At 50.4% G+C, this 15,318-nt stretch overlaps 1 protein-coding gene across 2 annotated transcripts in view; it reads left to right on the plus strand.

Annotated features, from left to right (window-relative positions):
* Positions 1–6,440: 6,440 nt before the first annotated feature.
* Positions 6,441–15,318, plus strand: part of MKX (mohawk homeobox) — a 48,899-nt gene continuing 40,021 nt past the window's right edge. For both annotated transcript variants that reach the window (XM_066315673.1, XM_066315682.1), the window contains exons 1-3: positions 6,441–6,535; positions 6,769–7,015; positions 8,979–9,138. In XM_066315673.1, the coding sequence (XP_066171770.1) occupies positions 6,834–7,015; positions 8,979–9,138 (342 nt within the window). In that variant the 5' untranslated portion in view covers positions 6,441–6,535; positions 6,769–6,833. The remainder of the gene's footprint in view (positions 6,536–6,768; positions 7,016–8,978; positions 9,139–15,318) is intronic.

A 15,318-nucleotide genomic window follows, 5' to 3' on the forward strand; every position in this document is an offset into this window, starting at 1 on the left:
TTATGCTCTCCAGTGAAGCTAGATGAGAGAGCAGGCATAAAAAGTAGGGAATTCAATAACACAGTGTGGTGTGTTTATTTTTGCACAGGTGGCTGAAGAAAAATTAGATTTATAATTATTATTGTTATCAACTGTTCAGCATTTATTCTTAGCTTTTCAGAGCAGTGATTTCTGCAATGTGACCTGCACCGTTAATGTTAAAGCCAAACAAATTCACATTCATTTTCCAAACGTAGAACAGGCATCACCCATCTGAGATACTACATCAAATGGAACTGAGTCACTCCCTGGCTAATACAGATTCAAAAAATGTGATTTTGCTCTAAGGATATTAAGTGGAGAACTTAAAGCTCAGGTAAATAAATAAAATGTATAAAACACAGCAAAATTTATATTTTTTTTTATATTGATACATTACATGTAATGAAGAACATCATCTTCTTTGGGGAAGTTTGAACTGCTGTTGGGTTTTTTTACGGAAAAAAGAGCTCGTGTATGTATCTAAGGCTTGAGTCTCTGGCTCTGTATTCCTTGGGGTTAAAGTAAAAAGCACTAGCTGAGGGGTGATGGTACAGAATGGAGCAACCCACACAGCTTGGCTCCACAGAGGGCACAGAACTGAAGAAACCAGGCAGGCCACAATTTCCATGAGTGGAGTCTCCAGTGGGGCACACACAGCCCCCACCTGGATCCTAAACACAAAATGCAGAACAGCTCACACATAAATGAAGCTCAGACACATAAACAAAGAGGCCTGATCTTGAGACAATGGCTCTGTCCCAGGCCAAGCTGCAGAGCTTCTCCTGCTGACCACATTTCCTCCTAATTAAGAAGGCATTACACACATTTCTATTCCCAGGAAAACCATCTGGCCCCTCTCTGGAGCCCTTTTGCCCTTGTGGCTGGTCACAGAGCCCCAGCTAAGCCTGACCTATGGGACGCTGGGAAAACATGTCTCCTGCAAACACCACGGCCCTCCTCCTCCTCCCCGTGCCCACTGCACACAGCAGCTGATGCACAGCAGAGGCCTTATGGAAGGAGTTTTGTTTTACATGGCCCAAGGGGATGGAAACCTAAAAAATGCAATAAAAAATGGAGGTGGAGCAGAGAAGTGAGAAAAAATAAAGACCTTAAGCACAAGCCGGGAGATTGTTTTTCTGACTCTTTGGGGATGTGTTCAGATGGAAGTAGAAATAACTGAGATCCTTGTTTGGAGACCTTTTTTTGGTTTTGTTTATCCATTCTTAAGACAAAGCACATATGTAGAACAGAACTGGGTCTTCCCTCCTTCTAGATAAAGCAACAGCTCTATGTTGGGGGCTTCCAGGTCTGCAGTTTGTCTGGAGCTTTTTGCTGCCACTAGCCTCAGTCTGAGGGTGTTATCAGGGAGGCCACCCATAGGACCCCATGCTTCCCAAAAGAAACAGGGGCCAGGTGCATCTTTAGAAGAAGCACCTGTCCCCTCCTTATGTTTGCAAGATAAGCTCCCTGACTTCAGAATGGTCTCAGCCCCACCACACCTGACAGCCATGACTAAAGCCATGCTCACAGCTTCATGGTTAACCCCTTCCTGCAGCTGAAGCACCCTGGCCACTTTCCTTTGCAATATTGTATGTTGTACCACAAGTCCACTCTACAAACCAGCCCATGCCCTCAACCTACTCTTTTCCAAACACAATATTCTTGATCTGTGGAAGGCTAGAACTGGACCTTCACACAAGGTCATCTTCATTTTTACAGGACTTGTTTTTTGGCTTTCTCATCAGGTGATGTCTGGTCCACCTTTCTGCAGCATTCAGCAGTCTGCAGATAGCAGACCAGCTTTCTTGGTGGACACCCTTCCCAGGTGTACACAGTAAGGAAATAGTGGAGTTGTGCTGAATGCAACACTGGAGCTACAGTCTATAATTTTATCTCAGTCCAGTCCAATTATTTGGAATTGAAAACAGGGTTCGATTAATGGCCACATCAGCCAGGTTTCAGAGCACCTCTTGACAACATCCTCATTTCACCTTTGGTTGTTGTTGCCCTCCTTTCTCACAGAGGTCCCTGCAGTTTGACAATATTACCTGCTGCAGCACCGGCACTAAAGCTGCTTTAGGGATAGTCACAGATTATTACATTGACCTGTTTCCTTCCTGCATACATCATTCCAACACACCTTCTTACCAGTTTGTCCAAACCAAATATCCATAAAGAAAAGAAATAAGCACACATACTGCCTTTCAAGTGCTCCTTCAGCACTTGTTGAAAAACAAGTGAAAAACCTTCTAAAGCTCTTTTCTCCACAGGTCTTTGCATGCAAAAATCATCTAGCAACTTCAGAACCTATCTTCTAATGGTCCAGCATAATTGTCTCTCTTCTCAGATGTTGTATGCCCAGTATGATGACCTCGCTGATCCCAAGGATGGACCCTCCTTGCTCTGAAGACAGTGGCTATTCTAGGCATTGGTCCAGCAAAGTCTTCAAAAGAGGCAGTCCTTCCTTTCTTAGGACACAACTCTACATTACGAGATTTAACTTCATCCCTATGTTATCTTATTCCAGTGATCTGGGAGCTACCAGAATAAGCACGAAGAGCCCATTCTAAAGCTACTCTGCCATATCTCCTCACAGAAGCAGACCAAACCCCTTTTAGCCAACATGGTTAAGCTGGTTCGTCCTTGTCTAAGTGTGCTTCAGGACTTTGCTCAGCAGTAATCCAGCTGCTGTGAGGGATGGCAAAAGGTCTCTGCAGCTGCTTTACCTGCAAGTGTGGCTATTTTGTAGTTTGGATAACACCCCATTTGGCATAATCCTAAACAATTTCTCACCTACAAAACTTTAGGCCTTTCAATATACATGACTATAGTTATTTAGCCACCCAACCTGCCACAGCACAGAGAGTGCCAGGAACATGAGGAAATTATTTGAATTTCAAATTCAAACATATATGTTTACTGTGAAGGAGTCTGCAGCTGGAGGGATGAGCTGTGGAAATGCAACACCAACTAAATGTTTGCTGATAGTATATAAAAAGTAACCAGAACAACGGACAAAAGCAACACGTTGCTGGAACTGGACACCAGAAACAAGGACTGTGTTTAGGAGCATAGATGGGACCCTACTGAACTGTTTTTGGATTTTCCCCCACTCATGGCTGGAGAAGGGGGAAGCAGGCAGAGCAGTTCTCACAGCCAGCCCCAGTGGTGCCATCTGAGCTCTATGGCACGGCTGCCAAGCCCAGGCAGCAGGGCTGGGGCTGCAGCCTCTCCAAGAGCTGGAGCAGGGCTGGCAGTGACTGAGGAGCTCCATCACTTGCAGCCTCAGGAGCAAATTCTCCTCTCAGCCTGACAGTACAGTCGATTTTTTCCTGGCTCCACTAGTGAGACACATTAGGACCCAAAGCACCACTTTTAGGCTCTTTCTGCATGATATCCCTTGGAAATGTGCCTTGATGCCCCTTTTTGGCATGCCAACCTGGCCTACCAGCTGTCTGGAGCTGGCACACAAGCACGGGCCAATAGAGGGCTGTTGCAATGAATGGCAAGGAGTTTTTTGCAGCTCCAGCCTGGCAGGTGCCTGGAGTCCTGCTGTGCCCCAGGCTTCTGTCCCACTGTGGGATGCAGGGGAGCCACAGTGCTCCCATCAGCTGATGCTACATCCTCAGGGGAGTCGGCTGCAGGCTGCGGTATGCGGCCAGCAACTATTGACTTCTTTTTCCGTGCATGGAAGGGTAAGTAACCTTAATTAAAAACACGAAGCCCACAGTTTGTATCACATTCATGATGTTAAACAAGCTCTGGAAATAGAAACACTGTTTTCATTTAAGCTTTCCAACTGTGATCTATGTAATAAAATATGGAGGGGGCGGGCGTGTGTGAGATTTACGTGTGATGATTTGGGAGATCTCACTGCTTTGGAGGCTTGTGAGGCACCGCAGTGCCAACTGCTCCTGCCACTGCCTCACCACGTTTGGCAATGCCTACCCCACACACACTTTTGCTTTTTTCATGAACTGCTTTCCAAATGGTGATTTCTGCCCTCGGCTCTTACTGCTGTGACTTATTCTGGGTGTGGGGTCTGCTAGGCCCTCAGCAACCTGCTGTCCTGGCTGTCTGTGCCCTGCCCAGCTCTGGACAGGCTGGCAGGTGAGCAGTGCACATTTGCGCCACTCCTGGGGACCACACATGTCCTTGAGGATGGCCACATACCCTGCAAGTGCCATGATCCTGTAAGCCCACGCCCAAACAGCGCCATCATCAGTAGGCACGGGGAAGGAATATTTTTGCCTTCCCAGCCCCTCCTGATGCATAACACAGGGAATGAGCATCCATTCCTTCACGGTGGACAGGCAGAGGGAAGGGTCTTCCAAGGGCACTTGCTCAGTACCCTGCCAGTGCATGGATTGCCCCTTCTCCAGAGGCTGTCTCATTCTGCAGAGCCCACAGAAACAAGCCATGCCCCATCTGCATCTGCCCTCAGCCTCTGGCCACCAGAACCTGCACCTGCCCAGGCAGAGGGGTTTGGAGAGGGGAGTGGGATGACAACAATCATCTGAGACTGCAAACAACTGAGATCACCTTCCCACGGGCGCTTGTTTTTGGTCAAACCTGTCACTTTCTAAGACTCCTTTTCCTGTGACGTAATTACAACACCACTTCCCATGTCATAAACAGTTCATTTGGGCATGGCAATGATCAGAGCTGTGTGCTTTGCAGGAAGCTCCTATTCAGTATGTTAGCACAGTCTAATAGGAGGCATTTGTCCCATACTGCTCCCCTATGCCAGCTTCTCCCCTAGCTAGCTCCTGAATGCTCTGGCCAGGTCATGTCCTGAGGGGCAGCCTTACCAGGGCTTTGCCCAAAAGTCTGTGGACGTACAGGATGCACAGCCTGCACAGGAGCATTCGCGTGGTTATTTACATTTTTCTACCTTCTGTTTTCTCGGCAGGGGACTGGCAGCAAGTTGTTCATGCCTTTTCCTTTCTGAGGACAGCAGTTTCTCTTTCTGGGCATTAGGGCGTATTCGGTGCATTGCCCTTCCCCAGGCCCTCCCCTGTTTCCCATCAGGAAATGGAGATATTACAATCGGGATCGGTGAATCCCGATGTCAAGCTGCCGCTCTTCCAGGAACGCTTTCCCCAATGCATGTGGCTGTGTGACGTCACGGAGCGTGGCCGTGACGTCACGCACGCCTGACGCCGGGGTGCAGGGATGGGGGTGAGCCCCGGGAAGGCTGAGCCCTGCGGGGCGGCGGGCGGGGGTCCTCGGCCCGCAGCATGTTTCTCCCTCCGTCCCTACCGCTCCAGCGCCAAGCCAGCGGAGAGCCGCGTACCCTCCGCTGTGGCCTCTGCAGCCCAGGAAAACGGGAGGGAACCAGCCAGGATGATGGTAGGGGCCGGGGGGATACAAGTAGTAGCCGTATGTAGACTCGGGTACTTTGGGGTCACGCTTGCGGGGACAAGACGGGGACATAGAGGTGCCATGGAGAGCGTGGAGTTGCGGCTGGTGGCGGAACGAGGGATCCGCGCCGCGCACGTCCCTCCGGGCCCGCAGGCGCAGACGGCTGCTCCCGTTCACCCGCGGCGGTCAAATAACGTCTGAATTACATCCTTGTAAATATTGACCGTGGCCATCTTCTTCGTTTCTGCGCACAGAAAACCAAACCTTCAAGCGCGGCGGGGCCGGGCTGCCGCTCCGCGGGGCTGTGCGGCCTCAGGGGGTGCGCAGCGGCGGGGCCGAGGGAACAGGGGCACATCCCTGGGAGCGGCCGGGGGCGCCCGTAGGCATGGCCGGGCACTGAACATCGTGTCTCTGCGGGAGAGTGCAGATGATGCTAAAGGCAGCGGGGCTGTCTCCCGGCATGGACTTCGGGCTAATTTACAACCCTGGGGCGGGGGATAGCGGGGACACACGACACACAAGAGAAGACGGGGAAACGTGGTGGGAGATGGTTCCTGGCATAGCATCATTAAACACCGGTGTTAATGAGTCGCACGGGGCTGTGGCTGCGCCTCGCGCCCCCGACGGGGGTCTCTCCCGCGGTCAGGGTGACAACCAGCCGGTGTCCTCAGCCGCCTTCCCCGGGAGGCTCCCCCATACAGACGGCGGACGGCCCAGCCGTGCACCGCCGTACCCTCAGATGCCCCTGGCCGGACTCCTCCCGCCCCTCCAAGCAGCGCCCCTCGACGCCGCTGTGGCCGGGCGGGCCCGTGCCCTGGCTGGGGCTGCTGGGGTCCCCTCGCCAGCGGTGACTGCCCCCGGGATGGGGAGCGGCAGTCCCGACAGTTTGAGTGGCTGCGCGGCGGCTGTGCCTCCGGGCGCCGGCCCTGCGCATTTGGTGGTCGTTAAAAACAATTTGTTTCCCTCCCCGTTTGGGGAGGGAGAAGGGGAAAATCATTCCGGGGGAGGGGAGAGAAAGGGAAGGGAAAAGGGGGGAAAAAAAGGAGTGAGAGAGAGTGCAAGCGAGACAGAAACACCAAAGCCGACAGAAAACCCGCGCTCCGAACTATTGCGACACGGAGCGAGGAGAGCGGCGAAGGCTGGCGGCGAGGTGCGACCGGGAGCGGGCCGGGCCGTGGGATCGGGCCGGGCCGAGGAAGCGGGCCGGGGTTGTGTGGGGGGGCCGTGAGAGCGGGCCGGGCCGTGGGAGGGGCGGGCTGCCTCCCCCCCCCGTGGGTGGGCAGGCGGCGCCCGGTGCCTCCGCGCTGCCGCCCCGCCGGTCGCGCCGGGCGGGTCTCGGCGGTTCGGCGCGGCTGCCCGGTGACCGCTGCCGCCTCCCCGCAGCGCACAGCGAGCCTCCGCACCTCGGAGCCGGCGGCCAGCACGACGGCGGCCCCCAGCCCCCCACCATGAACACCATCGTCTTCAGCAAGCTCAGCGGCCAGGTGCTTTTCGAGGAGGACGCCAAGGAGCGGGAGCGGAGCGGCCGGTCCTACGTGGGGGTGGTGGAGGGCCCACACCACGCCGAGGTGCTGCTCCCCGACAGCCCGTCCATCAAGGAGAGCCTCAGCCTGCGGAACCGGCGGACGGGGTATGCCGTGCGCTCGTCTCCGCGCCGCGCACCGGCTTCGGCGGCGGCTCTGCCCGCTCTGCCGGCGCTCCCGGCCGCCGCGTCGCCGATTTGGGGTCGCGAGATGGGTTTGTAGCTGGGTCTTTGCCCGCGGCCCCGGGTTCGTGCTCTCTGGGATTCTCATTCCACCGCTACGGTGGGAAATTCCGGCAATAGGTGATGCAGGGGCGTCCGATTGGGCTGGAATGTACGAGACAGAGCGCTCCTGTCCTGCTGTGCCTGACCTCCCCCTCTGCCTCCGAACAAAAACAAACCGGGAACACCGGGGCTCCACCGGCTTGCTCTGGCGCTTCATGCAATTAAAGTCTCCAAAACGGAGGCGCCAGGCGGGACGTGTGAGACCTGGGGCTCGGGGCGGCGGCGCGGCCGATCCCCGCCGGCGGTGCCGCGGCAGCGGGGCTGAGGCGGGCGGGCGCTGCGCGGCCCCGGCACTTGTTCCGCCGTCCCCGCGGGTGCGCAGCGAGCCGAGCGAACGGGCGGGAAGGAGCTGCGTTCTCAGGGATGGGATTTAGAACGGACTAGCGCGATGCCAGTCGAGGGCTGGATAACGTGATATTAAGATCGGGTTTGCTAAAACGGCAGCTGAGGCTAAGCCGCCCGAAGCCGGTTTTTTTGGAGGGGCTTTTTTGGTTTGTTGTTTTTTGAGGGTTAGGGTTTTTTGATGCTGGAACAGGTGAAATAGAAGGTGATGAGAGGACGTGCGAGCTCTGGCGTGTTAACAGCTATAGCTGCAAGAGTTGAGCTGGCGAGCGCTGACGAGACATTTCGGGTCAGCGTTACAAAGTAAAGATCGAGGAGCACAGTCAGGCGGCTGCGAAAGCGAGGAGTCCCGGGAAGCTGCTTGCACTGACGAATTTTCACCGTAGCGATTGCATCAGCTCGCGGCTCTACCGGCGGTGCTGGCCAGAGGACGCAGGTGTGTCGCCGGCGTTGCTGCCGCCGGTCGCGGCGGAGCGCGGCTGCCGCGGAGCCCGGGGAGGCAGCGGGGGCCCGGCCCCGTGGCGCCCCCTGCCGCCGGCGGCCGCGCCCAGCGCCGCCCGGAGCCCCCTCCGCCCCGCGCGGCGCTGCCTCCGCTCGTTCCTTAGGATTCCGCCGATTTTGTTCACTCACTTTTTATTGTAGGCCTTTATTTATAGAGGGACATCTTTTGGTTTTGTTATTTTTATTTTTTTTTAAACGGAATTCGTGTTTTGTTCCCCCGGCATACGCTGTTTCCCTCGGTAGGCGCGGGGCTTTGCGGGCTGCCTCGCGTCGCTGCCGGCGGCGCTGGGAGAGGCACGCCGGCTCTTCCAGGAGCACCGCTCGCCGCCGGCTCCGAGGAGGGAAAAGATCCAGGAGCTGTTCGGTGCCGCGGGTATCTCTTGAGTATCAGCGGGAGATAAACTCGGGCAGGGGAACCAGGCTGGGCTGGCCCCGGGGCAGCGCAGCTGCGGGATGCGCGGCCGGCCGTGCGAGGTGCGGCCTGGCCGCGCTGGAAAGCCCCTCTGTAGATAGACCGGCCACACGCCTGTGAGGTGCCGAGCACCGAAAACATCGGGACACTCGCACCGGCAGAGCCCCGGGCCCGCTGAAATCCCCGCGGGGCCGCCGCCCGTGTCCGCAGCACTGTCGCGGCCATTCACCAGCTCTGAGTCCGCTCGCCCGGACCCTCCACGGCGAGTCCGGGGAGCATCACCTTCACTTGAGCAGTTGCCCGGGCCGAGTGTGGCGGCTGTGGAAAGTCCCCGAGCACCCCGCGAGGACGGGGCTCGGCTCCTCCGGGCAGCGCGTCCCCCGGGGCTGGGCGCACCCCGAGCTGGGTCCCCCCTCGGCCGGGGCGCATCTCCCGCACCCGGGTGGGGGAGCGGGCAGGGCCCGGGGCCGGGCGCGGGGAGCGGGCAGGTGTCCCGCCGCTCCGGTCCTCAGCGCCCCTTCTCCGCGGCAGGGCGCGGCAGAGCGGCGGCAAGGTGCGGCACAAGCGGCAGGCTCTGCAGGACATGGCGCGGCCGCTCAAGCAGTGGCTCTACAAGCACCGCGACAACCCGTACCCCACCAAGACGGAGAAGATTCTGCTGGCCCTCGGCTCCCAGATGACCCTGGTGCAGGTAAGGAAGGGAACTCCTTACCCCAACCTCCCAAAGGCGCTCTGAGGCGTTTCATGGACGGGAGGGATGGGGACTGCATCTGCCAAAGCTCCTCTGTGAACTGAGCGAAGGACACTGCTGGGTATCGGGGAGCATCAGTGCAGCCAGCAAGACACAAGGGGTCCTGTCCACATCTTTCTTCCACTCTCCCCTGGGCTCCCTCACCCCAGCAGGACTGTCTCGAGCAAAAATTACCACATCTGAGCTATCGTGGCTGGAGAAGTGCTAAAGACAATCAGCAAAAAGTGTGTGCTTGCCCTCCTAGGAATGGATGCCATCATACTTTCATCTCATTCATCAATATAATGAAAATTTTTTTGCATAGTCTTTAAAAATTCTCAGGTAAAAAAAATAAATATCAGTCATGGGAGATTTCAGCACAGAATAGGAATTGCTGAGGAAATTGCAGGGAGCTACTCTTCCCTTTTGAAAAGGGGCAGGATGGAAAGTGTTCCATTGTTCTGATAATAATTGTCATCACCTGTTGCACAGACAGACATCAGCATTACCCTACACACTGTGTGCAGTGCCTCAGCACACACAGTCTTGCAGGAATTATCATTGTAATATAAATAGACATGGGGAGTAATTGTTTTGCTCTCAGGTAATTCTCCCCTGAAGTGACTGGCAGTTGTCTTGCTGTAAGAGGCATAAATTTTGCTGCAAGTGTTTATAAATCTCACTTCTTTGTTCTCTTTGCCATCTGGCACTCTACTGAAATATGTGGTTAAATGCTATCGGTTGCCGAGCGATGCTATCTCAGGTCTGGATGCTGCAAAGATTTATGCATTGTGAATAATCTAATTTCCTTACTGCAAGCTACTGCTAGGTGCATAAAATGAAACCCATGTGTTTGCAGGATTGGGTCCTCATCACTCTGCCTAACACATTATGTGTCACTTTGCAAAGGATACAAAGAGATCAAAGTAACCTAAAGTATTAGAAAAAAGCAGGTGGTAATTCAGCTTTATTATTTTGAGTGCCCCTTCAAAAAAACCTGTGCTATGAACTTTAGTTCTAGTAGTGGCAAAATGGAAAATTTTTACACTTCAGTACCTCACATTGAAACTATTGCACCAGGAAAAACACTATAGCTTTGACAAAAATAATATTAATGTCTCAGAAAATGCCAGTTATAACTGGAAGATATAGTTAAAGCAACATCTTTTGCTTTTAAAAAATATACATTAAAGGTTTAAACTATGATTACATGAACACTATCCCTTCAATGGCAAAATTTAATAGGAGTATTTTACTGGACACTGGTCCTTAGAATATCCCTGTATTTTTACATGAGATTTAAAAGATAATTCCACAATATGTGTTGGGGCACTTTCACACTAGTGACATCTTGAGGAGTTCTGCTATTCTTTTAAAAATGCCTCAGGATGAGCAGAAAAGGGAAAAATCTGGTGGATTTTTGCAGGATTTCTCTCATGGAGCTTTGATAAATGCTGATGGGGATAAGATGCGTTAGCCTGTATAAAAGCATTAGGTGAGCCATGGACACTTCTCCATAGAGTTTTATTATCTACATAAGGTGTAGAATAAAATTAAAAATAATCAGGAAGGGCAGCATTTGGCTCTGTTAGACCCCTCTAACCTCTAGTGGTTTTACGTTGAAGCTGGATTTGACCAGTTTTGTTTCTATGAACTGCAATATTTAAAAGAACTGTGCAAACAGGCACATCTATCTTCATGTACAGAAGCACGACATCAAAGAGAAATCCCAGGTGTTATTTGCATCGTTTTTGTGCAATGCTCTTTTAATCCAGAAATTTGATAGCATCTGTATGAGATGTAAATACATATGTCTGGCACAAGCAGTAATTCCTGAGCCACAAAGAGCTAAACAACACACATCACACACCTACTTTTTGGATGCTCAAAAAGAATGAGATTGTAATTCAGTTCAAAATCTTTGTTCTCTAAGAGTGAGAGAGAGCATGCCAGGGTGTGATCTCAGTCACACTGGGTACATCTGAAATAGCTTAAAAATGATATAACCAAGAGCAGGTTTGGGACTGGGCTATGGTGTCTGTTGGAAAGCTTTACTTCTGTCCCAGGAGGGACACTTTTGCAAAAGCATCAACCAGGGTTGCCTATAAATGGTTTTTCTAATCTAGTAATATTGTTGGACATTGTTGGAGAACCAGGAATCAGTGTATGATGTTTCCTCTAGGTTAAATGCCTTCACGTTTGCTGACTGGTCTCATGTTTCCTACGCTTTTTACATTTCTCAGTGTGGTCCCGTGGTGTTTGGCCCCACAGCTTTCCACCCCTGTGGAGGCTGTTTGCTGACAGCTGCTACCTCTTCCCAGAATCCCTCATGTGCTAACACCTTGTTGTCACAAGCAATAGGAAAGGCAAAAGATACTGTTGAATATCCCTTTGAGTTTCTGAGTTTCTGACAAAATGCCATTTAGGGAATGAATGGTTGGGGGTTTTTTAGTTTTTCACCTGACTGACAATCTTGGAAAAGGTCTTCAGCAGCTGCCTGCAAGATGATGGTGGTCACAGTAATATTGATAATACGGATGTAACTTTCCTCCCTCTGCTTTCTTTCATCTAATGAACCTCATTCCAGTATGTATCATCTATCCCAAGGAGCTTTTTTCAGGATTATGGCATAGATTAAACAAATTCTTCTGTTAGACAAAGAAGTGAACATCCAGCCCTGTTTTTCTACTTTTGTTGTTAAGACAAACTAATGGCATGCAGATACTAATAACTTTTGTTATTTGTATCTGCATGTCGAACCTTCCATAACTTTATTTTCATTAGTTTTGCTAATCAACCCATTTGGTTGATTTTAGATTAATTTGTTCTACCTTACTAATACTTTGGCCAACCCCACTGTTCTTGGGTGCAATGGGACAGCAAGGGGACTATTCCAGATACATGTCTGACTGCAGTGCTGAAGAAAAGTCAGACTCTTTCAATGAGGTAGGATTTTGCAGGAATCATAAATCATCTTGTTTCTTAAGTAGTAGTAGCAAAACCTGGGGCAAATTCTGGGCTGACTTACTCCTGTGCAGGCCAACAAGGTCTTTGGGAGTCCTCAAGGCAAATGTTATTGCAGATTTCAGTCCAACAGTCCAAACTTTTCTACTTCCACAACTGCCAAAGCAGGAAACCAAAAAAGCAATATAGTTTGAAAAGGCATTTTATATTTTACTCCAATTAGATTCCAATTCAGAATCCAATAACTTGTCCTATTAATATGCTACATTTTCATCTGTATTATTACCACAGTGCTTGATTTATTTTATTTTAAATTTTGGTTTCGATGTTCTTGTGAAATAAAAAAGAAAAATGGCTGTATATTCCTTCTAGAAAGAAATATGACTGTGTGTATTGTTGGAAAGAAGGCTTTTTCAATACAAGGATTCGTATATCAGTCATGTGCTGCTATGGATTTAATAGTATTCAGATTTATAAAGGCATATCTGGATTACTGGAGGAGGAGAATTGCTTGATGTCTGTTCCCTTTCTGAAAGTTTGGCCACTCTTAAGCACTGAAGCAGAACAAATTACAATAAAATTGAAGATGTATCTTCAGAAGTAAAGCCAGAGGGTCAATATTTCATGATGCTGATATAAGTACCTGATGCTCTTAGAGAACAACTGAACTGCTGTAAAAAAATGAATGCTGGAAAGCACATCTGTTGTCGTTCCCCTTGGGTTTTGTCTTTTTACTTCTCAAAGAACTACAGGATTGTTGCTTTACAAGAATAGTGAGTTTCATCGTGTGTTTTTTCAAGATACTTGCTTCTTGGGAGGTTTATGTGATGAAGATTTTCCCGCTGGCTGTTATCTAAAGAATTTTTATTATTATTATTATTATTATTATTATTTTTGGAGATCACAGTAGCATGGCTTGGGACCATGGGAAAGGTTGGATGTTTTTGGCAGCTTTGTTGCTTCTTTTTGTAATGGTTTAGGTAAGTGTGGTGCAAACTGACACTCTTTGTGAGTGGGACCTACAGCAGTGGACAGGCAGGTTTTAAAGACCACATGGATTGACAGTGTAACATTTATGGCTGGTTGAAATGAGTGGTAAAACTGTTGGTGTTTCTGAAGGAGACAGGGGGTGGCTGGAGGTCAGGGTGAGCACGCTGACTGGTACAGCCTGTGGCTTTGCAGTTCGTTCCAGTTCACACACTTGGAGATTGTCCAAGACTGAAGAGTGAGAGAGGTGTTGAATCTCATGATATCTTAGAAATCAGGATTTTCCAGCAACATGCACTAGTGCCCAAAAGCTGGAAAGCACCTAAAGATTAAGCTTAAAAATCTCCTAAATGAATTTGACAAACTTTCCTTTCTTCCAAGGTTTTAATGGGCCTTGTTGTAATTGCATTTGGGGTAAGAGTTTCTAGAGTGAGTTTGCTGCTTCATGCTTTAGTAAAAGGTTTTTCTTCTAAAAGCTAACTTGAGGTTCTTTCAGAATCATAGAGTCATTTAGGTTGGAAAAGACCTTTATAATCATTGAGTCCAACCGTTAACCCAGCGCTGCCAAGTCCACTGCTAAACCATGTCCCTAAGCACCTATCTACATTTCTTTTAAATACCCCCAGGGACAGTGACTCAACCATGGTAACTTTCACTGGGCAGCCTGTTCCAACGCCTGGCCATCCTTTCTGTAAAGAAATTTTTCCTGATATCCAATCTAAACCTCCCCTGATTCAATTTGAGGCTATTTCCTCTTTTCCTATCACTTGTCACTTGGGACAATGGACTGACCCCCCCACCTACAACCTCCTGAAAGGAGGTAGTTGTAAAGAGTAGTAAGGTCTTCCCTGAGCCTCCTTTTCTCCAGGCTAATCCCCCCCCAGCTCACTCAGCTGCTCCACATGAGACCTGTGCTCCTGACTTTTCCCCAACTCTACTGTCCTTCCCTGGACTCTACCCAGCACCTCAATTCTTCCTGAATTGAGGGGCCCAGAACTGGAACCAGCACTCAAGTTGCAGCCTCACCAGTGCTCAGCACAAGGGTACAATCACTGCCCTGGTCCTGCTGGCCACATGTTATGGTCCAGTTCTTAAAATTATTAGAAATGCCTCCGCCTGAATTAAGATGCAAACCAGACCATATGCCAAAGGATTCCAGTCTCTGTGTTGTTGATCCAGGCCAGGATGGCATTAGCCTTCTTGGCCACCTGGGCACAGCTGGCTCATGTCCTTGGGTCCTTTTCCAGCAGTCATCTTTCCATCCACTTCCCCCAGTCTGTAGCCCTGCAGGGGTTGTTGTGACCCAGGGGCAGGCACTTGGCCTTGTTGAACCTCTTACCACTGGCCTTGGCTCATGTATCCAGAGCCCTTGCAGAGCCTTCCTGCCCTCCAGCAGATCAACACTCCCACTCAATCTGGTGTCTCTGCAAACTGACTGAGGCTGCCCTCAATCCCCTCATCCAGATCACTGATAAAGCTATTAAACAGGACTGGCCCCTATACCAAGCCCTGGGGAACACCACCGGTGGCCAGTGACCAGCTGGATGTAACTCCATTCACCAACACTCCCAGCCCTGGCCATCTTGACAGTTTTCTACCCAGCAAAGAGCACACCCATCCAAGCCATGGACAGCCAGTTTCTGCAGGACATGCTGTAGGAAATGGTGTCAAAGGCTTCACTAATGTCCGGGCAGACACACCCACAGCTTCCCTCTCATCCACTAAGTGGGTCGCCGTGTCATAGATGAAGATCAGGTTGGTCGATCAGAACGTGCCTTTCACAAATCCTAGCTGGCTGGGCCTGATCCCCTGGTTGTCATGGACATGCTGTGTGATGATACTTAAAATCATCTGCTCCAGAAAGAGCAGGAGAACAAGGTGCAGTACATTTATCTCATTATGAAATAACAAGCAAATACTACTATTCCCTTCTCTCATAGCAGAAGACTTAAAATATGACTCATTTTTTCATACTGATATGCAAAAAGCAAAGCAATGACATGGGAAGAATGAGCCTAAAATAAATCAAGAGTACCATGCAGAAATCACTCCTGCTAAATTTAATTGCTTTTATGTATGAATCACACTAATACTACCCTATCTTTTCTGTAAATGGCATTTCACTGATGAAAAATTTCAGTCTGTAATAAAATAAAGTATAATGGAATCTTTCTCATGAGGGGTTGGAAA

Source organism: Sylvia atricapilla, chromosome 1 (genome assembly GCF_009819655.1).
Source record: "Sylvia atricapilla isolate bSylAtr1 chromosome 1, bSylAtr1.pri, whole genome shotgun sequence".
Classification (NCBI taxonomy): Eukaryota; Metazoa; Chordata; class Aves; order Passeriformes; family Sylviidae; genus Sylvia; species Sylvia atricapilla.